Genomic DNA, 24,441 nt, shown 5'->3' with positions numbered 1-24,441 from the left:
TCAGCTCTAAAAAAAAAAAAAAAAAAAGAAGAAAGAAATGGATGCAGGGAGCTATAAACATTAACATGAAGTCCACAACTGATGCCATGATCAGATTTTCACGGAACATAGATCCCACTGGTGGCTACCACAGCTGGCTGTGACAGAGTGTAACATGTAAAACACTACACAGGGGTTGGGGATTTAGCTCAGTGGTAGAGCGCTTGCCTAGCAAACACAAGGCCCTGGGTTCAATCCTCATCTCAAAAAACAAACAAACAACAACAAAAAAAAAAACACTACATAAAAGTGCCATTCACATTATGGGCGTCATGTGTTTGAATATTCTTACAATCACCTGACACCAGGGAAAGTTGAGTGCTGTGAAAAGATCTCTGGCTTTGGAGGTGGAGAGAGAAGTTAGGAATCAGACAGACACTCGGAGCCTGGGGGATGGAGACGAACCTCCACTGGAAGAAAGGAGCCTACCAGACATGGTCCCAGATAGAAGGGCAGGAGGCTCCTGGGTCGGGCCTAGGTCTCTCATTCGGCCTGTATGTCAAGTATGTTTGCCAGCATAAGAGAAAGACTTTAAAATCGTCATGATTGTAAGTCACAGCAGTAAATTATGATGGAAGTGTAGGGAATAATACTCTTTATACAGATATGGGGTGCCTAAGAGTAAACCTTTCAGGACGAGGAAAAGGCTCAGCAGACGTTTGCCTAATGCACACAAACTAGGTTCAATCCTAGGTTTTTGTTTTGTTTTGTTTGTTTGTTTTGTTTTGTTTTTTAAAACAGGGTTTCTCTTTGTAACAGTCCTGGCTGTCCTGGAACTCGCTCTGTAGACCAGGCTGGCCTCAAACTCACAGAGATCTACCTAGCTCTACCTCCCGAGTGCTGGTATTAAAGGTGTGCACCACTATGCTCAGCAAATTACTTTTTTTTTTAAAGATTTATTTCTTTATTATGTATACAGGAGAGGGTGCGAGATCTCATTACAGTTGTGAGCCACCATGTGGGTACTGGGAATTGAACTCAGGACCTCTGGAAGAGCAGTAGGTGCTCTTAACCTCTGAGCCATTTCTCCAGCCCCCCATGTTATATTCTTTTATGTTGCATTTATTTAACTCTGTGAAGCTTTGTTACTTTTCTGTCTAAAACACCTGATGTTACTTTTTAATGTAACATTTCCTTTTACTATTTCATGTGTAGTGTGTTTCGCCTGCATGCATGTCTGTACCAGGTACATATCTGCTGGACCTAGAGTTTCAGCCGATTATGAGCCACTATGTGGGTTCTGGGAACTGAACCCAGGTCCTCTGGAAGAGCAGCCAGTGTTCTTAATTGCTGAGCCATCTCTCCAGCCCCTCCTTCCCCAGAAGTAATTATTTTAAAGATATGGACTAGCTCTCAGTTAAGAGCCCTTGCTGCCAGAGAATAGAGTGTTGGCACAAGCTTTTATACCAGCACTCAGGAGGAACACGCAGATCTGAGTCTGAGACCAGCCTGGACTACTTAGTGGGGTCAGGGAGGAAGCAGGGAGGTGATCTTGCTAGTAGTCAGCTAGCCTTGAACTCTTGAACGCTTGGGCCCAAGAGAACCTCAGCCTTCTCTGCCCCTCATGTAGCTGGGACTACAAGGGTATGCTGCCGAGAATGACTATAAATTGTTTGATTTGAGACAAGGTCTAACCATGTAGCCCAGAGTCTTCCATGTTAAGATTACAGACATAAACTACCACACTTGGATAAGTATTCCAATTTAATGAAAGACTGTAAAGAAGTCCTAAACTGGTTCTGAAGCTAGCTGAGTGTATTACTCTTGCAGAGAGTTCAGTTCCCAACACCAACACTGAGTGGCTCACAACCACCTGTAGCTCAAGACTCCATGGGCACTGCACTCACATGCACACTCCCACATGCAAACACAGATTGTCTTACTTGGGGTTCCTATTGCTGCAATGAAACACCATGACCAAATGCAAGTTGGGGAGGACAGGGTTTATTTGGCTTCCACTTCCACGTCATAGTTCATCATCAAAGGAAGTCAGTCAGGACAGGAACTCAAACAGGGCCGGAACCTGGAGGCAGGAGCTGATGCAGAGGCCATGGACTGGTGCTGCTTACTGGCTTGCTCTCCATGGTTTACTCAGCCTGCTTTCTTATAGAACCCAGGACCACCAGCTCAGGGATGGCCCCACCCACCATGGGCTGCCTGGGTCTCCCACATCAATCACTAATTAAGAAAATGCCGTACAGCTGGATCTTATGGAGGCATTTTCTCAATTGAGTTTCCCTCCTGTCAGATGACTCTAGTTTGTGTGTCAAGTTGACAGAAGACTAGCCGGCACACAGATATACACGTAATTAAGAACAAAATAACTTTAAAGAGAAGTCCTAAATTAATGGTCTCTGTACCATGTAAGTGGACAGGGAAACTGGATGTTGTAAGCTGTTAGTTCTCCAGAACACATCCAGAAAGGCAAGGCCATAATTTAGCATTTGCCGTGTAACTGGTTTTTGCTGCAAAGACATGCTGAAGGGCTCCTTGGGGAGCAGAGAGCGGGTGACTAAGGGAAGGTTTGGCTTTATCTGGATGGAATGTCAGCTCCTTTACTTCCATTTCCTAATCTATAAGTGGAGATAATAGTGGTAACCTCAGACAGTCATTGGGAGAGCAAAAATGCCTACAGCATGTTTAAAGCAGAGCTCGGGGCTGCAGAGGTGGGTCAGTGGTTAGGAGCACTGGCTGCTTTTCCAGAGGACGCAGGTTCAGTTCTCAGCAACCACATGACAGTTCATAACTGTCTGTAATTCCAGTTCCAGGGAACCCGACAAAACACTAATGCACATAAAATAAAAACAAGTAAAATTAAAAGACCCCACAATTAAAACAAAAACAAAGCTCAGTACCTGACGAACACTATGTAAGAATGATATGTCGGGTTGGGGATTTAGCTCAGTGGTAGAGCGCTTGCCTACTAAGCACAAAGCCCTGGGTTCGATCCTCAGCTCAAAAAGAAAAAAAAATGATATGTCACCAGCATCTTAACTATTTTTTAAAGATTTATTTATTTATTATGTATTCAGAAGAGGGCACCAGATCTCATTACAGATGGTTGTGGGCCACCATGTGGTTGCTGGGAATTGAACTCAGGACCTCTGGAAGAGCAGTCGGTGCTCTTAACCTCTGAGCCATCTCTTCAGCCCCCTATTTTAATTAGTAAATATTCTTTATTAATGTTTAAGTTGACATAGAGAGACCACCACTATTATTAATAATATAGTCACATTCAGGTTCATAACAGTGTGATGAGGCAATAAACGTGATGAGGAGAGGGACGTAAAACCAAATTCCAAGATCTGCTGGGATAAACCTGGAAACAGGCTGAAAGGACAGAGGACCAGGAAGGGGACACACCAGAGATCCCCTGTTGCAAGTGACTTTCACGATCATTTTCTCAATGAGTCCTGTCTCCGTGCCCAAACCAGAAGGTATCAGAGTTGTTTTAGAGCCTTAGACACTGGGGTTCAGAAAAGGCGGGCACTCACTGCACAGGGCAGTCATGATGTCCGCTTCACTCTCCACTGAAGCGTGCTGAACATGGAGCAGAGCTTCCTTAGACACTAGTAAATGGATGCCCTGACCCGATGGCTGTTCATCTGTGCCCAAACAAGCAAGCTGTGGCAGGTACTTTTGCTGTATGAGACAGAGATTTAACCAGAAAGTTCAGCAGGTGGATCGGCTGTGCATATGTGCTTCACCTAAACCACTGAGGCTTCTTTAAGAACTCAATCTCAGCCGGGCGGTGGTGGCACACGCCTTTAATGTCTTTAATGCCAGCACTGGGGAGACAGAGGCAGGAGGATCCCTGTGAGTTCAAGGCCAGCCTGGTCTATAGAGATAGTTCCAGGACATCCAGGGCTACACAGAGAAACCCTGTCTCGAAACCCAGCCCCCCCCCCCCCCCCCGCCGCCAAAAAAAAAGAAAGAAAAAATAAAAAGAGAAGAGAATCTCTGGAAAGTAACCAAATCTTGCAGTCTGTTTGTCTCCAAGGTGGGTTTCTCTGTGTGGCCTTAACTGTCCTTGGAACTTGCAGGCCCCAAACTGGAATTAAAGGCATGCTCTGCCACACCCAACCTACATCTCTTTAGTCTTAAATCACTCAAGGTTGGAGGGCTTTTTGTTTGTTTTGTTTTTGTAACGTAACCTGGCTAACCTAATATCCAACAATTCTCAAACTCAATTGCAAATAAGTCCTCAGAGGTAACTGCTCTGAACTCAGGTTCCTTAGTCCCAGGCCACATCTATGGAATCAGAGTTTCTAGGAAAGAGGCTAGACAATCTAATAGGCTTTCCCTCGAACTCCATAGCAGTTATGAAAAACTGGAGAAGCTAAGCTGTGAAGGCTATGCTAGAGAAGAGACCTCCAGGAGGCAGGAGCTTGAGGAAAGGCAAGAATGGCTTGAGACAGGAGTCAGGGTGTTTAAGAAATGGCAGCATGTGTCAACGTGAGCAACGGGGAACAGGGACATTTCTGAGCAAGGGGCTGTCTGGTAAGGTCACTCAGGTAGAGAGGTGGTAACAGAAACTGATGCATGATGCAGAGTTACCTCATAGGTTATTCGGCAGATTTCAAGTGATCCTGGATGTGCTCAATGGAAGTCCTAAAGATCTAGCGAGATGATACAGTGCTTGCCTCGCCTATTCAGGGGCATGGATCAATCCTGAGCACCACAAGCAAATGAAAGAAAAAGCAGCAGAAGGTCAATGAACAATCCGAGCATGGTGGCAGACACCTCTAGGGAATTCATTGTTGTGTGTGTGTGTGTGTGTGTGTGTGTGTGTGTGTGTGTGTGTGCCATAGGGCAAGTGGAGGCCAGAGGACGACCTGCAATAGTGGGTTCTGTCCCTCCACCACGGGTTCCAGGGAGATCTGAGATGGCAGCAACCGTCTCTACCTGAGCCACCTTGCTGGCTCTGGCACACACCTTTAAATACAGCTACTTGGGAGGCTATAGGAGAAGGCTAGAAAGTTCATAGTCAGCCTCAGCAAATTAGCAGTACTCTATCTCCAAATAAAAAATTAAAAGCAGGGGTTGGAGAGATGGCTCAGCAGGCAAGAGCACTGGCTGCTCTTGCAGAAGACCCAGGTTCAGTTTCCAGTACTCACATGGTGGCTACAACCATGTGTAACTCCAGTTCCAAGGGATCTGATGCTGTCTGCTGACCTCCGTGGGCACCAGGCACACACATGGTGCACATACATACATGTGACTGATAAAATGGATATTATTTAAAACATTTAAAAAGAAGGGCTAGAGAGACAGCTTAGTAGTTAAGAGAGCATACTACACTTGCAGAGGCTCTGAGTTCCAAGCACCCACGTTGGGCAGCTCACAACTGCCTGTAACTGTAGCTCTAGAGGACCCAAAACCTCTGGTCTCCATAGGCAATTGCATTCACATGCATGAACAGATAGATACATACACATACACATATTAAAAAAAATAATAGCATCTTTAATCCCAGCACTCGGGAGGCAGAGGCAGGTGGATCTCTGTGAGTTCAAGGCCAGCCTGGTCTACAAAGCGAGTCCTAGGAAAGGTGCAAAGCTACACAGAGAAACCCTGGCTCAAAAAACCAAGAAAAGGGACTTCAAATGTAGCCCAGTGCTGAAGTACCTATTTATCATGCCCAAGGTTCTAGGTTAAATAAATAAAGTCCTGGACAATGACAGAACTTACTCTTGTCCTCATATTCCACGTGTTTGCCAGTGTCCATTCACTCTATTTACTCATTCACTGCCTTAACAAACACTGTGTACTCACTATGTTCAAGGGTCCACAAAACCACCGGGAAATTAGCAATGAGCACAATAGACAAAATCTTCCAACTTTGTTGGGCTTATTTTCTTTGTCTTTCTGCCTGGGCAAAGATGTGAGTCAGCATGCCTCTTATTCGGACTTCCGGTGAGCATCTACTTCATACTTGGCCTGTGTCAGTTCCTGGGGAAATGTAGACAGCAGATAGGCCTGTGCTATGCTGTGGGAGGCTGGAATCTGGCCTCACAGGATGTGGTGGTTTGAATAGGAATGGCCCTCATAGATGCATGTGTTGAATACTTGGTCCATAGGGAGTGGCACTGTTTGGAGGTGTCGCCTTGTTAGAGTAGATGTGACCTTGTTGGAGGAAGTGTGTCACCGGTGAGGCCCTCTGCTGCCTGAGGATCAAGATGTAGAACGCTCAGCTCCTTCTCCAGCACCATGTCTGCCTGCACACTGTCATGTTTCCTGCCATGATGCTAATGAAACAAACCTCTGAACTGTAAGCCAACCCCAATTAAATATTTTCCTTTATAATGATTGCTGGGGGTTGGGGATTTAGCTCAGTGGTAGAGCACTTGCCTAGCAAGCGCAAGGCCCTGAGTCACAGATGGTTGTGAGAGCCACATGCGTACTGGGAACTGAACCTGGGTCCTCAGCAAGAGCAGCAACTGCTTTTAACTGTTGACCCTTCTTTCCAGCCCTTAAAAATTTGTATTTAAGTGTATTTTGCCTGTGTATGTGTAAATGCACCACCTGGGTGCAGTGCCCATGGAGGCCAGAAGAGGGCATCGTATCCACTGAGACAGGAGATATAGGCAGCTGCCAGTACCAGGAGGGTGCTGAGATCTGAAGCTTGTGCTGTGTAGGAACACCCCGCGCTCTTAGCTGTCTCGACAGCCCATTTGTCTTTTTGAATCAAAGTCCCACTATATAACCAGGCTGTCTTTCAACCTGGCATCTTCCCATCTCTGTTTCCCGAGTGCTAGTGTGGGAGGCCGTGGTACAACAGGTATCATAGCATGCCCAGACAGCTTGGAGACAATCATCCCAGAACCCAGGGAGGAAGAGGGATATAAAGGAAAGGGCCTTCAAGAGGGAGGGTCGTTGAGGAAGCGTCCCTGGTGGTCCAGGTGGGGGGAAGGTGCTGAGAACCCAGACTGAGCTGAGGCAGTGGGGATGGGAGGAAGTTCAGGACGTGGCAAACCAGGGCTGAGTGTAGAGCATTTCCCCGGCATGTGACAGCCAACTCCCATCTCCAGCGTTAGGAGCTGCCAAAGGGAGAACTCTACCTCTAACACCGAACACCGCTTAATCCTTTGGAGCCGGGTTTGCTGATCGGTACACTTGGGATAGCAGGAGTGGTTAGGAGGTTGATGAGGTGCCCTGTAGCACGGGGGACATGATGGATTCTCGTGGCAGCAGCGCTGTGTTGGGGAGTCGGGGACGGAGTCTGCCTCCATTGAGTAGCTGCGTAGTCCGAGATGGAAAACGGGAAGACGCACTTCTAGCAGCCAAGGCTGACCCGGTGGAGTCCCCTCACCACAGTGCTTGCTCTCTACAGGTGAGCCTGGCATCTCCAACTCCATGTTTCTGTGCTCTTAGCCTCAGCTGTAGTAGGGCCTTCCTCTGAGAAGTTCACAGGTACAGGTGGATGCTACAGACACGAAGGCACTGAAGAGTGTGGTAGAGCAAGATGAGAGTCTGGACTCGGTAGATGATGTGTACCTGAGTTCCGATACCCAGCATCCACATAAAAGCTGTACACAGCAGCACACATCTGTAACCCCGGGGCACAGGAACACGGAGGCTCCAGGGGCTCTTGGTCAATAATTATAGCTAAAATGGTAAGCTGCAGGATCAGTGCATCTTGTCTCAAAAGCTACAAGTAAGGCGCAGAGTCAGGAGCCACCCAACACTGACCTCTGACCTGCATGTGTGCACATGTATACGTGAGCACACCTGCATACACATGTGTAGATGAAGTCAACGGATTCAAAAGGAAGATGAGAACCTGGGCTAGTACCCAGGAACCTTGACTGAGGGTCACAGGACAGAGGAGGAGCCTGGAAGGAGGTGGGAGACAGACCCCGGAGGTTGTGGTGATGGGACAGGAGGCAGGCAAGAGTGCAAGGAGGGGAGAGTTTTCACAAGAAGGCCACTGGGTTTAGGAGCTGTTGAAGGTCATGGATGTTAGGTCCTGCTAGGACACAGACAAATGGTGTCTCAGGGTAGTTACTGGGTATTTGGCAAAAACAAGGTCAAAGCCCACCCCCCTGGGAGTCCAAAGCCCACTGCCAAGGAAAGGAAGAACTGATGTGTTCTTAAGTGATGAGATGGAGAGAGGGATGGTGAAGGTGGAGGGCTCACTGGACCTTCTGAGGCATTAGATTCAAGATTTCAAGACTCAGCAGAGATCTTCCTTTCTTCTATACCCCCCACCTCCCCACCCCCCCACCCAGTGCGGGGGTGGGGGGTGGGGGATGGGGGGTGGGGGGTGGAACCCAAGGCCTTGGCAGGCAAGCTAGGCAAGCATATACCACTGAGATTCATCCTAGGCCAGGTTAAGTACCCCCCCCCTTTTTTTTTTTTATCAGAACCATCTAAAATGCCAGACCAGAAGGTCTCAGCAGGTAGTGACCACCCTGTTCTTGTGGGTAGGCAAGCTGAGACCCACCAGCGCCAGGGCACTCCCAGGTAGGGTGACGAAGGATGTACAGAACAAGCCCCATGTCCTTCTCAGTAAGCCATAGCACACCCAGGGTCAGGTTTGTTATTTCTAGTCCAGAGAGCCTCCTGCGGAGCTGAAGGGACAGGATAAAAGTCCTGTGTAGGCTCACAGAGACACCCGCACATACACTCCGCCGGTATCTCCCAGGTTATTCCCTTAGGACCTTCTTGCTGCTGGTCCACCCCAACCGCCGTTCACCCAGCATCCCTGTCCCTGCCTCTGCATCTCTCTCTGCTTCTTGGGCTCTGCCCCCGCCCCCCACACTCTGGGCCTCCCCTCTGCCCCTCCCGTGGGTGCCCCTCCCTGGACTACAACCCCCAGGCGCCCCCAGCCCGGGGCGCTGCGCATGCCCCCTGCTCCCCGCCCCCTCCTGTTCCCCTTCCCTCCCTTCCTCCTCACCTCCCTCCGCCCCCCTCCCCCGCGCCTCGGCTCCCGCATCCCTCCATCCAACCCTGTGCCGCAGCCGCATCGCCACCGCAGCCCAGGCAGAGCCCAGTCGGCCCAGGCCCCTGTCTCTGCCTGGCCTCAGCTCCCCGCCCCCCCGCCGCGCACCTTACCCTCGCATCCCTCGGAGGTCTCGTCCGGTGCCCCCCGACCCCGGCCTCCAGCACAGAGGCAGGAGGCAGAGAGAAGCAGCGGAGGCAGGAGGACGAAGAAGGGGAGGAGGAGCCCGTCGTCGTCGCAGGATGAAGGATCGGACTCAGGAGCTGCGGAGTGTGAGCTAGGGGGTGGGAGAGGTGGGGAGGCGGCACCCTGTATTTGGGGAGCGCGTGGGGACGGAGTGGGGGAGATTCTGGGACATGGGGGGCAAATGATAAGACTAGATAGAGGTTGGAAGCCAGGAACCCTGACATCCCCCGGCACCTGATATCTCCAGTGAACCTGCAATTGGAGGACAGTGGCTGGAGGGAGTTGAAGGCCATTAAGACACAAGGGGGCAGGAGAGGTCTCAGGGGCCTGGGCAGCCCGTATGCCCAGGGGGGCCCTGGGATCCAACCTGGGGATGGGAGAGAGTGAATGTTAAGAGAGGAATGGGGGACACCATCATCCCTGGAGCAGGTTTGTCAAACTGGACGGATGGAGGTGGTTACTGGGCATGCCGGGCCCAGTAGGACCCAGATTTGGGATGCGATGGAGGACACAGGTTGGGACTAGAAGCTAGCACCTAGCAGTGAATGAAGTGTGTGGTGGTGGTGGTGGTGTGTGTGTGTGTGTGTGTGTGTGTGTGTGTGTGTGCACGCAAGCGCACTGGTGTGTTGCACCGTGGGGAGAGGGCACTGCTCACAGGGGGGAGCGTGGGGGAGAACTCAGTTCCCCTGGGCCAGAGCCTCAGCTGAGGTGACCCCAAAGGTGGGAGAGGAGAGGAAGATCCACCCACCAGGTCACCGAATTGGGTTGTATGACACAGACCACACAGTGCTTGGGGGAACTGGGGCATGGGAGCAGCCAGGGGCAGACTGCTGGCGGCCCGGGGCCCAGGCTGCAGGAGGCTGGCCAGCAGAGCTGGGGGAGGACAGGTCAGGAGGTTGCAGGGGAGGCTGTTCTTAGGAGGGACCGCCATGGTTTCGGGGCAGGGAGGGCACTGAAACCATTTGGAGAATGACATGGGCCCAAGGAGGTTGAGGTAGCAGTCTGCTGTGTGGTGGTGGCCCCTGGGCACTGGGCCCTGATAGAGTGGGTTATGCCAGAATTTCGAGAGACTGTTATTCCATCTGACAGATGAGGAGACTGAGGTGCAGGGATGGGAAGGGACTGCCCCAAGGTCATCAAGCCAGTGTCTGTGTAGGGCAGGTCAAATGGCTCAGGGGCCTGCAGGCTGCCCAGCTGACCTGGGGCCACACCTTTGGCCTTTGAAACACAGGTTGAGAGCGGAGACCAAGAGCTGTGTTGTTCGAAAGCCTCTAAAGGCTGGACTTGGAGTTGGGGACCCCAGGTCACAGGAGCTACAGGGGAGGAACACAGAAACAAGGGACTGCCTGTGGAGGCAGGTGGAAGTGGGGAGGAAGGGGGAGCTGGCAGTTGAGGGGGAGACATGAAGGGTTATTTACTGCCTCAGGAGAACAATGGCAGCAATGGCAAGTCAACTCTGCGTATTCTATAGGAAATCACCTCTGATTACTGACAGTCCTGTGAGGCTGGTGTTAGCATGATCTCATCTCACAGAAAAGGCAACAGAGGAACTTGGCCAAAGTTACATAGCTCGAAAAAGGCAGGATTCAAACCCAGACCAGCAGCCTCAGCGTCCCAGCTCCCTTCCAGGTGCCTTTTGCAGAGCAGGTTGCCATGGTAATCCTAATAAATCCCAACCAACTTCCTCGTAAGGTAGATAGAGAGTCCGCCTTGTCTAATATTTGGGAAAATGAAAGCCCAGTGGGTTTAAAGGGCTTCCCCAGGTCACACAGCTAAGCAAGGGAGAAAACAGAATTCAAACTCAGATCCCCAGCAGCCAAGAACAGTCTATGATTCCCAGACCTGGAGAAATGTGATAAAGTGGGGGTGGAACTATGGTAGAATTTCAGGGAGAGGGAGACAAGAGTGGGGAGTACTCCTCTGAGTCAGGGCTCCCTGCCCAGAGGTGAGGAAACCTGTGGCCAGAGCTGTTGGGAGGCGGGGAAGCCAGGTGGCTGAGGCAGGAGGCAAATGATGTGGAGGGCTGGGGCTGAGGGCTGGGTGAATACTGAAGGCTTTGCTGTTAGTCACAGCTTAGGGAGAGTGGAGGTTTGGGAGGGTGCAGGCGGGGTGGGGTAGGTAGGAGCTCCAGATGTCTGGAGTGTAAGAGTCTGTGCTAGAGTTGAAAGCCAGGCTGTGGGAAAGCAGGAGACACTCAGCAGGCCGGAGAACATGGTGAAGGGGCCTCAGGAATGCCAGCTGCCGGGCCTGGTTGTCTTGCTAGAGCTCTGTCGTCTTCCCAAGGAGTTTCCAAATATGTTTATCCTACAGAGGTTGAGGGCTCAGACATGGGAGTCAGGTTGTCTGTCTGGGCTTATGTCCTAACTTAGTTACTTCATGTGTGACCTTGGGCAAATTATTTAACCTGGCGCAAGTGTGTGTGTGTGTGTGTGTGTGTGTGTGTGTGTGTGTGTGTGTGTCTGTGTATATGCCTTTCTCTGTGTGTATATATCTGGGTGTCTATGTGTGTGTATGTGCACATCTGTGTCTATGTGTATGTGTCTGTGTATGTATCTGTGTGCATCTGCGTCTGTGTGTATATCTGTGTCTATGTGTATGTGTCTGTGTATGTATCTGTGTGCATCTGCGTCTGTGTGTATATCTGTGTGTATATCTGTGTGTATGACTGTGTGTTTATCTCTATCTGTATGTATGTCTGTGTGTATGTCTGTGTATATATCTGTGTGTATGACTGTGTGTGTTCATCTCTATCTGTATGTATGACTATGTGTGTATCTGTGTGTGTGCATCTCTATCTGTATGTATGTCTCTCTCTCTCTCTGTGTGTGTGTGTGTGTGTGTGTGTGTGTGTCTGTGTGTGGTGCTGGCATGAACTGAGGGTTTGAGTACACCAGGCAGGCACTCTGTTATTGAGCTACATTGCAGCCTCAGTTTTACCATGTGTAATTGGAGTGTGATGGTACTACTTGGTTGCACAAGATTACTTCGAGAATTCAAGGTCAGTTCATACAGGGTGCCTCAGACAGCAGTGCTATGTGGTTGCTAGCCAGCCCCAGGTGACTTTTGACTTTCTCTGGAGCATCACAGAAGCCCACTTGGATGACACCTAATTAATTTTGGAATTACTCAAGGGCTACAGGAAAAAAGACAGACTTGCCAGAAGTGCCAGAGGTGCCACAGCTGGCGGAGCTGGTGTTGAACCAGGGCTTTCTGTCTCAGGTTGCTCAGACTTTTGGTTGGGAGTTAGGCGCTGTTAGGCTGGACTTGGAGCCTCCATGTGGGGACTCCTCAGTTGAGTAGATGTCTCGGGTCCAAGAAGGAAGCAGGACCCAGAGTGAGCAGAGGGCTGAGTGAGGGAAAACAGGAGGACATGTGGCAGCTTGGGGTGGGAGGTTGGGGAGAAAGGGAGAGGGGCAGGGGAGGCCAGGAAGCCTGCATGATGGCCTCCTGGATGGCAAGAGCAGGCAGAGACTAGAGTGAGCGGATCATCCCCTGCAGTGCACTGGGCTTTTCTCTGCCTTGAGTTCTTGGTTTTTTCTGCCCAAGAATACTGTTTCCGTTGCCTTATGTCCAACTTCTCCCACATTGCAGCATGGTCGGACTCAACTCAAATGTCACCTCCTCAGAAAGACCCTCCCTGGCCACCTGAATAAAGTGCCAGCATGCATGTTTCCATCACACACACACACACACACACACACACACACACACACACACCGTTTATCTTCCTCTGCTACCTTCAGGCTTAGGTACTCTTACCCATTTCTCACTGTTTACCCCCCACCACACACACACCTTCAGCTCCTTGGAGGCAAGCCCTTCCTACGCAGGCTTGTTCACCCCTAGTGCCAATCATATATATTTGTTAGATGAATGAGTGACTTGGGGAGGCGGGAAGAAGATCAGGAAGGGAGCAGGTGGGCTCTGTAGGCTAACAGAGGGAAAGGAGTGAAGAGCCAGGCTGGACCATGGGAGATGGGGAGGGGAAGCCCAAGCTAAGGAGGCAGATGGGCAGAATCATGAGGGGTGCAGGAGGGGGTCTGACAAGGTAGTGCTCGCACCTTGAGGAGCCTGGTGGGCAGTATACGGTAGTGTGTGTGTGAGCACGTGTGTATCTGATACCCTTGGCTCAGTCTCCAACTTCACATACGTGGGAACACACACACCAGAACCCTCTTGTTGCTGGTGTGGAAAACTTTACTTTAAGGAGTCAGATGGAAGCTAGGGGGTTGAATTGAATGCCCCACACAGCCAAGGAAACTTCAGAAGGTGACAGGAGCTCTTATTAACCCCTGGATCCTCCCAGGTGGCCAGCAGTTGGGGGGCAGTGACAAACAGTGCCCTGCCACCCACCAACACCTCATTGGCCGATCACCCTCGGGCAAGTTATATAATCTTTCTGTGACTCAGTTTCTTTATCTGTCAGATAGGAATAAGAACATCTACTCTGTGCAGTGGCTGAGATTAAATGTGAGGGACTGGACATGGGCTCACACCTGTGATCCCAACACTTGAGAGGGTGAGGCAGGAGGATCGCTGCACGTTGAAGGCTACTCTGGGCCACATAGTGAGACCCTGGAAAGAAGTGGGTGAAGGGACAGAGAAGTAGAGGAGAAGAGAGTGAGCTCAACAGCTCTCTCAGAGGCCAGGTAGGACCAGAGGCGCTGCCACTGGTCAGAAGGATGGATGGGGAAAGGCTTGAGACTTGACGGGTCCCTGTTTCAAGCTCCACCTCTGGCCTCATCTGCTGTGAAGTCTCAGGCAAGAGAGCACCCTGTCTGAGATGTCTCCTCCTCTGCCACACGGGAGGCACAGAGGCTCCCAGTCCACCCTCACCAGACACTCCCGCTTGTGGCATTAGGGCCTTTCCTGTCCGTCCTACTGCTTCCTGCTGCCCTGTGGGAGGAGATTGCCATTTGAAGGTATGAGGCCTGGAAGGTGGAAGCCCCCGCGCCGGTTCAGCAGCAGAACCGGTGCAGATTCATTGGCCTCTCTCTGCCGAAAGTTTTCCCACTTATGAAAGGGGTGTGTGATAATGTCTGTCTCAGGAGGCTCTTGTGAGAATTAAATGGATAAGTCTGGTGGCCATGCGGTTTATAATTCCAGCACTCAGGAAGTAGAGGCAGGAGGATTCCAAGTTAAAGGGTACCCTGAGTACAGTAAGACTCTCAGAAAACCAAGAGCTGGCATGGTCACTTAGTAATAGAGTGTTGCCTAGCATGTGCATAGGCCCTGGGGTTCCATCCCCATCCCCACCCAACCCTCCACACACACACACACACACACACACACACACACACACACACACACACGAGAGAGAGAGAGAGAGAGAGAGAGAGAGAGAGAGAGAGAGAGAGATTTGGGCATGTGCAGAATATACAGATAAGCACCCAGAACTTTGTAAAACTGTTGAAATGTTTGTCTCAGTGGTCACTACTGTCTGGCTTGGAACTGACTGTGTAGACCAACCTGGCCTTGAACTCACAGAGATTCACCTCGCTCTGCCTCTACTGTAATTAGAAGTATGAGCAGGTTTATGTCTGTTCTCTAGGATCTTATTCTGTAGCTCAAGCTGAGCTGGAACCCAGTTGCTTCAAACTTATGGCAATCCTCCTGCCTCGGCTTTCCATGCTGGGATTGTAAGTATTTACCACCATACATGGCTGCTCACAGAGTTATCTGTTTATTTACTATGTACGAGGGTTTGTCTTCACTACAGGCATGCCTGGTGCCCCCAGAGGCCAGAGGTCTGGACGCCCTGGGGTTGGTGCTCCAGAGGGTTGTGAGCTGTCACGCGGGTGCTGGGATGGAGGCAGATCCCGTGGAGGGGCAGCCAGGGCTCCTCACCCCTGAGCCATCTCTCGAGACCCAGTTTTTAAGATTTTAAAATAGATTTTATTTTATTTCTGTTGTTGTTTTTGAGACAGGGCTTCTTTCATTAGCCTCACTGTAGCTCAGGCTAGCCTCAAACTCACAGAGATCGGCCTCGTGTGTGTGTGTGTGTGTGTGTGGGGGTACAGGAGCCTGCAGAGACCGGAAGAGGGCATCAGATCCCCTGGAGTGGAGCTACGTACAGGTGGTTGTGAGCCACCCAGCATGGGTGCTGAGGACTGAACTTGGGCCCTCTGTAAGATCAATACACACTTTTAACAGCTGAGCCCTGGCTCCGGGCCCTCCCCTTACAGAGTTTTGAAGAAGATCAGAAGAGATAGAGAGAATAATGTAAGATGCCTTCGGAAGGCACTGGCACATGGCACTGTGGCTGGGCTGTCAGGCTGAAGAGGCCCGAGCAGGAGCTGGCCTGGAGGGAAAGAACCCATGGCAAAGTGTGCTTAGGGCACCAATTGCAACCAGAGCCTTGTGGGAAGCAGACCTAGTCCCTAGTCCTACTCTGCCTTGGGCAGATCACTGTCCTTTGCCCACCCTGGCTCTGTGATCCTTCATCTGTGAAATGGGAACAGTATTTGTTCGGTATTTTCCCACTGGGCTGTGGTGGTAAGGATCAAAAGGTTTATGAATGTGAACATGTTTGTACACACCGAGGAATTTTAGCTCTCTTTGTAATTGTTACCCAAACCAAATCATACTTAGGCCCTACTACCTTTTTTCCCTTCTCAAGGGCAAGCAAATAGGTAGCTTGGATACTCTAGGATACTCTAAGGAAAGAGGCTTTGAAAACAGCAGGAGAAAGTGAAGCCAGACTTTAGGAAGAACTTCCTCAAGTTGGCATGGGAAGGGAAAGAGCCAGAGAAGAGGAAAGTTCCTAGGTACCTAGACCAGCAAAGGTTCTCCTGACCTGTATGAAGCTGGTCTAGGGTGGGCGGGTGAAGGACAGGAGGGTCCACAGGACGCTGTGGCCTTGGAGGCTGAGAAGCTGGAAAGCACCGTAAGAAACTAATGCACCCTAAAGATGAACTCTCCTCCTCATGCAGGGCCGACATCTGCCAGGGGCAGTCCTGGGGCAGGTTGAGGCTGGAGAAGCCAGTAGTCCTAGCAGGGTCTTTGAGACTATCAAGTTTGGTTTGGGCAGAATCAGGTGACTTTCTGGCCTGCAGCAGGAGGTTTCCTCTGGGTTGCGCTGGTCCCAGAGCTGCGGGGCTCTACTGATCCCAAGTGATCTCGGCATCTTGGTTGTATGTTAGTCCCATCTGGCTTTGTGTAGGTTCAGCCTGAACAGATACTTCGGAGCCAAGTGCAGTTCCTTACCCTGTCCTCTGTGCTCTGCTACAGACTGTCAGCTCTCTGCTTCCGGTCCCAGTGGCTCCACTTCCAGGCAGCTGCTGTTCGGCTTCTGTCTGGATTCCACACAGGCTCTCTTGGCTACATTCTGTCTGAACTCTGGCTCAGCCTGCCTGGGATTTAGGCTGACCCCTTTAACTTTCCACTGAGGCTGATTAGGGTTCCAGACATAATGGCTGTTGATGGCTGTGTTCAACTTTGCCCTGAGAGTTCTGTCCCAAGCAAAGATGAGTGGGGATCCCAGGGGAGCCCTTTTGTGCCTTCCGCCCAAGTGAGTGAGAATGCAGTCCTGAGACTCAAGAGGTTGGGTGAGCAGGCAGCACCCTCCTTCACATCCTAGGGACGTGGCTGCAGGTCTGTGTGTCCATGTGTCGGCAATGCAGCTCTGCCTGGGTCTGTGTGCGGTGAATGTCAGCGTAGCAGGGTGGCTCCATGTGGGTGTTGGGGGCCTATTTCTGTGTGCCTGGGTGTCAGTGCTTCTGTCTGTGTCACTGGTCTGCCTGGAGATGGCAGTGTGGGTGGGTAGATCCCTTTGTGTCTCTGAGCCCTGAGGGTGGAGGGCTGAGCAGCTGCGGGGTTGCAACTGGGAAATCCGAGTCAGAGTGGGTGTAGGGTGGAAGGGACTGGAAGAAAGTGAGTGAGTAGCGTGGGGGGTGGGGGGAGGAGGGTCTCCAGTAGTAGAGAGCAAGGGAGGAGGAGGAAGGTGTGGGAAGAAGCAGGTCAGAGTGCTGCAGACATGGCTCTGCTGGCCCTTACTGGGCCTGGCTGTGCTTGCTCAACTTGGCATCAGCCACTGGCAGCTTGGCAGTGATGTGACCTTCTATAAGGGAATGAATGAATGGTCAGGTCGGGCCAGGGAAAAGGGAGACCCGAGCAGGCACTGCCAGGGGATGGTAGGAAGGTTCACAGCCTGGGAAACCATTCTAGAGTCCTCTTTGGAGACCAGAGACAACCATCACAAAGATGACATTTAGTTGGTTGTTGAAATATTGAAGTTTGTCCATATCCAACAGTCAATAGCAACAGCTTTCTTTCCAAGGAGACTCTGAATGCATGAGGCTGTTCCTACCTCAGAGAGTGCCTGTAGCTGACTCCCTTTAAGGTACCTGGGCATCTAAGACATTGTTCTTCAAGATATCCAGCACTGGCTCTGACTGTTTGTGTCCTTGCCGCCCCTCCTGACTAGGACCCTTCCCTAGTTTCTGAGCCTAGAATTGCAACCATCCATGTATGTGTAGCAGGTAGAGGACCAGAGAGCAAGAGAACCTTGGGGACAGGGAAGGGATGCTCATGGATCTGGCCTTGTTTTGCTCTGCAGGCGAAAGACAGTGATGATGAAGAGGAAGTGGTCCATGTGGATCGAGACCACTTTATGGATGAGTTCTTTGAACAGGTAGAGCCTCCAATAGCCCTGGCCCAGAATGCCCCTTTCCAACAACTTCCTTTGCCCTGCGCACCCCTCTCTTTCCTGCACACTCCTTGGCCTTCTGAGTTTGGCCCATTTCATGGAGCACTGGCTAGTTGTCCTGATTCCCTCATCTGGCCCACCAACCGGGGTGAGGGGTTACTTGATTTCCTGTCCCAGGTGGAAGAGATCCGAGGCTGCATTGAGAAACTGTCTGAGGACGTAGGACAAGTGAAGAAACAGCACAGTGCCATCCTGGCCGCCCCCAACCCGGACGAGAGTGAGTACCACTTCGGGGCACTTGGGTTGGGGCCCCATCCAGCTTCTCACCTCCCTCTTTGCCCTCCCCGCAGAGACTAAACAGGAGCTGGAGGACCTCACGGCAGACATCAAAAAGACGGCAAACAAGGTCCGGTCCAAGTTGAAAGGTGAGGAATGCAATTCTGCAATTGCCGAGAAAGATCTCTGCCCTGCATTGGATCAAGCAGGCCTCTGGAAGCAGTGCTCACAGGCTTCTGGGGCCCAGATTCCTCATCAGTGAGAAATGCACGAGCCCACTTTTGCCCACATTCTTTGGAGACACGTGACAGGGAAGTGAGCTGGGTAGGGTTTCCGCCTGAACTGCACCTGAGAGCCATCAATGAGAGAAATACAGATTTCCAGTCAGTCACGGTGGTGACGACCTATAATCCCGGCACTCAGGATGCTGTAACAGGAAAGGGGACAGTTCCTGATAAATGTGGGCTAGATAGCAAGACCCTATTTAAAAAACTCCAGGAAGGAAGGGAGGAGGGGATGAAAGAAACATACTCAACCAAGAGGTTTAAATCTTGTTCAGTCCTCGTTTGTCCTGAACAGGCTCTGATCACGACACTGAGCACCCACTAGGGTGCTCAGCAAATGCTTAGTATCCTCGGCTCAGGACAGATTGGACTGTGTGGCTGACATCAGGGGCTGGCATGCTTGCAGGAGAGCCTTGCCAAATGCTCATGGATTCACTCTAATTTAAGGACTTGGGTGCTGGTAATAATCACCTTCCCTCACAGCACTGTGGGTTGGGAACCTCCTCGTCTGCTGGTGCCAGGGGTAGCAGTATTAAGGAGCGGCTACTTGTGTGCCATGGTAATTCAGCAGCATAAGACAGTTACTAAGGATCTGCAGCACTGAGGCCATTGCTAGGTTTTAGACAGGCTTTACTGAGGGCCTGTCCCCCAAACCACTGACCTTACCTGGGGAGATGAGGAAACAAGCTTCATGTCCCTTTGGACTTAAGAGGAAGCCGTGCGTAAACCTTTGATGCTGACCTGTAAGGACAAGGTCTTTGTATGCTCTGGGGTCATGTTCATGCAATCTACACGAGGAGTCCAGCCTCCGATGTTGACTCACTGTGGACAGTCCCTATCCTTGGTTTGCTCATCACTATAGTAGGGGAAACTGGAAGCAATTATGAAAATTTTTTTCTTCTGTTTTTGACAGCAAAATATTTTTCTCCAGATGAAGTCTTATCAAGAACCTCAAATATAAAACAGAAAAGTTGCCAGACATGGTGGCCCACACCTTTAGGCTCAGCACTAGGGAGGCAGAGGCAGGTAGATCTCTACCAGTTTGAAGCTAGCCTGGTCTACATAGCCAGAGTTATAAGGTGACATTTTCAAAACAAACACCATAAAAGTTGGGTTGCAGGAGGCATAATGGTGTGCCCCTATAATTTTAGCACTTGGTAGGACTCAGTGGTTTCTTCAGACTCGTGTCCTGATCGAGAACACTTTCTAGAAGACCATGAGAAAACCTTGTGGTCAGGGGATCAGGAATAGGTCCAGACAGAAGACAGGAAAAGTGAAGGTAGTTAAGAAACTGACCAGGAAACAAACAAACCATCTTTCCCATCTTTTTCCAATTGGTAGCATCAGGGTGACCTTGACGAGTAGTCTCAGGAATTTGAACCCCAGTTTCTAGTGTGAAATATCAACCCAAACCACTGAGTTCCCAGAATTGTAAAAGACCCTCTTCTGTCCAGCCCTGGCCCTAGACCCCGGGCTCATTATGCGGCCCAGCAGGACCAGCAGGTCCCTGGATCCCTAATCATGTGTGTCTGGTGTTTTCGGTGAACTGGCGCAGCCAGGGATAGTGCTCAGACGCTGTTCCTGCCTGCCTTGAGGGGCCATCTAGCTGCCTTCCTCCCCGAGGCCCCGAGTCTAAGCAGCCTTGGTGATTCATCCCTGCTGCATTTTCTGATCTCACTTGAAGAAGCTGTCACTGCAAGCTCTTCTTAGAAATCTGAGTGACGGAGTCAGGAATACATGGTCCAAAAGCAGTCTAAAACATCCTTTAGAAGTGGGAACTCAGCCGGGCATGGTGGTGTGCGCCTTTAATCGCAGCATTTCGGGAGGCAGAGTCAGGTGGTTCTGTGTGAGTTCGAGGCCAGCCTGGTCTATAGGGCGAGTTCCAGGCAGCCAAAGCTATACAGAGAAACCTTGTCTCGAAAAACAAAAAAATAAAATAAAAAAGAAGTGGGAACTCACAGGACAAGCAGAGCAACTAAGTTTTCTCTGTTGGAACATCCATCTATAAGCTATAGAATTCTCATGGAAAGAATGGCCACCGGAAAGTTGGAAGGTAGCTGGCATCTTGCCTGCAGGAGCAGCAGCTACTCAGAAAGTTAAGAAGTATCTTTGAGTCCACAAGTTCGAGGCAATGTAACAACAACCTGAAAAAGAAAAGGAAAAAAAAAAAAAGGATTGGTGGGTTTTGCTTCTTGTTCAGAGATGAAAGGAACTGGAAACTGCTTGGGGAGCGGGGGTGTCCCCTCTAGTGGACTGGCTATATTCATTCCCTCCTGGGTTTGGGCTCTTTCCAAGGCAAAATCCTTCCACCAGAACAAACTTGTCTGGTGACCTTTTGACTCTGTCTCTCTCCCTACCTGCCTTAGGAAACCCCCTCAAATCCCTACCCGTGTACTTGGCAGCCTGCAAAACTATACCTCACCATAGTCCTTTTCGTGGTGCATGGTGTCTCTTCCCCAAGCCTGGAACCTACCTCTTCCTACACCCCAGATCCCGGTCCCCCCGCCACGTCCCCTGGTCTCCAGCCTGTCACTGTGCCTTCTTTCCCCCAGCCATCGAACAAAGCATTGAGCAGGAAGAGGGGCTGAATCGTTCCTCCGCAGACTTGCGCATCCGCAAGACCCAGGTAGGCTCAGGGTGCGGAGGACCAGCCCTGCAGGAGTGGTCTCTGTGGGGGGCTCTGGGCGGGTCTGTGGCAGAGAGCAGAGTTCCGCGGGACCAATTGATGCCTGCGGGCTAAGGATGGGGATACGGTTGTGAATTCGTGGGAGGCTGGTGTTGCAGCCTTGTGTCCCTGACACCCTGCTGTGTCTTTTCCCAATTCTCTAGCACTCCACACTCTCGCGGAAGTTCGTGGAGGTAATGACCGAGTATAATGCAACCCAGTCCAAGTACCGGGACCGCTGCAAGGACCGCATCCAGCGGCAGCTGGAGATCAGTGCGTGTGGCCCTCCCCTCCCCAGACTCCCAGCACTTGACAGGCCCCCTCCGGGTGGTTCCTCCCCGGAGCCAGCGCCCCGGCCTGAGCCTGGTGGAAGGGTGGGTGGCTCCTGGGTTCCTGCACCCTTCATGCCACCACCTCAGGCCCGCTTCCTGAGCAGGAAGTCCTTTCTCTCCACAGCGGGCAGGACCACTACCAATGAAGAGCTGGAAGACATGTTGGAAAGCGGGAAGCTGGCCATCTTCACTGACGACGTGAGCCCCCCGGGGTCGGGTCAGGGTCCGGGTCCGTCAGGGAAACGTTTGCCTCTCCACCACGTCCACCCTGGAATCCCAGACAATGGACAACTTGGACCAAGAGCTGGGAGATTCCATGGGGGCAGGGCAGGAAGGCACCTCCTTAAAATCGGTCAATAGTGCTGTGCCAGGCATTTCTACACCTGCAGGACTTTCTGTTTGTTTTTTTGAGACAGGATCATGCTATGTGGCCCAATCCTCCAGCCTCAGCTGGAATTATGTGGGTGAACCACTATGTCTGGCTTCATTTCATCTTCCCTATGATCTCAGAAGTAGCCCATTTCACAAATGAGGAAAATTGAGCCAGAAAGTGAAATAATTTGTGAAGAACTTGACTCCACAGTCTAATTTCTGAGTCAGAGCTCTTCAGTATGGTGGCTGACAGCATACTTCCAGACCCACAGGAATCTACAGCCTACTCCCCCCGCCAAGCATGCATTCTCTGTGATTCATTTTTTGAAGGCTTTTCTTTTGGTTTGGCTTAAGTTTCCACACGGCCCTGTTCTGTTTATACGTGAGTGGATGGGTTTTCCCCAAACTCAGGCTCTCTTTCTCCTGTGGACATGAGCTTTGGCCTGCCCAGTCCTGTCTCCATTTCTGCCTCTATGGCCAGATGACTTTGGGAATGGGTGTAGACCAGGTATAAAGCATTCACCGTAACGGTCTAACGGTTTGCAATACAGAGGTGTGTGAATAGTTGGGTTTTGTTGCATTAACCCTGGGCAGATAGGTTGTGGGCCAGTTGGGCAGTCCTCCTCCTCCCAACAGCTCTCCTAGGGTTGTCTGTCCTTCTGTGTGAGACTGGAGAGGCGCCTGGTGGGTGCCTCCAAGAGGCCTTACTTTAGTGGGCAAGAGCTGACCTCTGGCCAGGCATAGTGGCGCTTGGGAGGCAGAAACAGGAGGATCTCTGTGAGTTCAAGGCTAGTCTGGTTTTCATAGCTTCCAAGACAGCCAGGACTATATGGAGAGACCTGCCTCAAAACAGAAGAAAAAAAAAAAGTTGACCTCTGCCCCCTGGCATTCCATTGTGGCATGGAAACCACCTTTATAGACCTCACTCAGTTTACAACAGTCTTTTGAGATAGGCACTGTTATGATTCATCTCTCTCTCTCTCTCTCTCTCTCTCTCTCTCTTTCTTTCCTTCCTTTCTTTCTTTTCCAGACAGGATTTCTCTGTGTAACCACCCTAGCTGTCCTGGAACTCTCTGTAGCCCAGGCTGGCCTCGAACTCACAGAGATCCGCCTGCCTCTGCCTCCCAGGTGCTGGGATCAAAGGCGTGTGCCACCACCCCCAGCTTATGATCCATATTTTCTAGGTGGTGCTAATAAGGTCCAGAAGAGGGTAAACAATTTGCCCAGGGATTTGAACCCGGCCCCTGTAACTGTTAGGTTGAAACTGTGACATGGGCAAAGGGTGGTTCTAGCCCTCTCTTCTCCTGTCCCCTAGATCAAGATGGACTCACAGATGACAAAGCAGGCCCTAAATGAGATTGAGACAAGGCACAACGAGATCATCAAGCTGGAAACCAGCATCCGAGAGCTGCATGACATGTTTGTGGACATGGCCATGCTGGTGGAGAGCCAGGTACAGGCTGCACCAGTCTGGGACCCCCACCCCCACCCCAGCCCCGAGGTTGTCTTTTCTAACCCTCTCCCCTCTTCACATTCCCTGTGTCTGCAGGGCGAGATGATTGACCGCATCGAATACAATGTGGAACATTCCGTGGACTATGTGGAACGAGCTGTGTCCGACACCAAGAAAGCTGTGAAATACCAGAGCAAGGCGAGGAGGGTAAGCCAGCGGAGGGGCCTGATGGCGGGGTAGATCAGTGGGTGGGGTGTGGCAGCTATGAAGTGGGTGCCTTATCTCTGGCTCTGACCTCTTCCTGTTTCTCTTTTCTCTCCCCTCTCTTTCCTCATGTCCCACATCCCAACTCTCCCTTCATTTGTCTGTCTGTCTGTCTCTCTCTTTCTCTCTCTCCCTCTTCCCCCACTCATCTTCCTACCTGCAGAAGAAAATCATGATCATCATTTGCTGTGTGGTGCTGGGGGTGGTCTTGGCGTCATCCATTGGGGGGACACTGGGCTTGTAGGCCCCCCTTCCCCCCTCTTCCCTTGGTCCCTCCCCACACATCGGGAGCAATACCCCCCCACCCTCTCACTGTCCCTGCTCCAAGCTCACTCCCAAAACAGACCCAGGCAGTCCCGGCTCCTTCTCACCTTCATGCCGACCCTGGGGTCCCTGGCTCTCACCTTGCCATGGATCCCACCTCCACCTTGCCGCACATAGATAGCAGCAGGCGTGATCACACATGCACACCAACATGCATGCCGCGGGCACATGCTCAAGACGTGTGGACACCCCAGCGTGTGTGTACTTGTGTAGATGTATGTAGATCCCTTGGAGCCTTCTTGCTGCCACCTCTGTCCTGTGTGTGGTCTGATCTCCCCTCTCTATCCGGTTGCTGTGCAGACTGCAGCCAAGTATAACACAGCAGTCCACCATGCCCTAAATTGTCTTCTGTGAATAGACATATGTGTAGTACAGGTGTGCGTGTGTGTGTGTGTGTGTGTGTGTGTGTGTGTGTGTGTGTGTGTGTATAGATCTGTGGCCATATAATGTGTGTACATGGAGTTTTGTAAGTGTGAAAACCCAATGCAAAAGCATTTCCTCAGCTGACCTTCTCTTCTGTCTGCTACCTTTGGAGCGGGAGGTATGTGTGTGGATAATTCACATCCTCAAAGGATCCAGGGAGGCCCAGAGACCATGGCATACGTCTCATGTAATGTAGAACGAACTCACAGAATCTCCCGGCTCCGTTATTGCC

General features: G+C 51.1%; 1 protein-coding gene across 1 annotated transcript; it reads left to right on the top strand.

Moving 5' to 3' along the window:
* Nucleotides 1-8,943: 8,943 nt before the first annotated feature.
* Stx1b (syntaxin 1B) lies at nucleotides 8,944-24,293 on the top strand. Its single transcript, XM_036194122.1, has 10 exons — nucleotides 8,944-9,255; nucleotides 17,727-17,801; nucleotides 17,994-18,093; nucleotides 18,167-18,241; nucleotides 20,929-21,002; nucleotides 21,206-21,314; nucleotides 21,498-21,571; nucleotides 23,061-23,198; nucleotides 23,295-23,405; nucleotides 23,626-24,293. Exons 1-10 carry the CDS (start codon nucleotides 9,226-9,228, stop codon nucleotides 23,704-23,706), a joined length of 867 nt encoding a protein of 288 aa, XP_036050015.1. The 5' UTR covers nucleotides 8,944-9,225; the 3' UTR covers nucleotides 23,707-24,293.
* Nucleotides 24,294-24,441: the final 148 nt, after the last annotated feature.

Source organism: Onychomys torridus, chromosome 1 (assembly GCF_903995425.1).
Source record: "Onychomys torridus chromosome 1, mOncTor1.1, whole genome shotgun sequence".
In the NCBI taxonomy this organism is placed as follows: domain Eukaryota; kingdom Metazoa; phylum Chordata; class Mammalia; order Rodentia; family Cricetidae; genus Onychomys; species Onychomys torridus.
This window is presented reverse-complemented; position numbering and strand designations above follow the sequence as displayed.

Coding starts and splice junctions, on each gene's coding strand:
- Stx1b (XM_036194122.1), top strand. CDS start 9,226: ATGAAGGATCGGACTCAGGAGCTGCGGAGT. Junction 18,094..18,166: donor CGCCCCCAACCCGGACGAGA/GTGAGTACCACT, acceptor CCCTCCCCGCAG/AGACTAAACAGGAGCTGGAG. Junction 21,315..21,497: donor CCAGCGGCAGCTGGAGATCA/GTGCGTGTGGCC, acceptor TTCTCTCCACAG/CGGGCAGGACCACTACCAAT.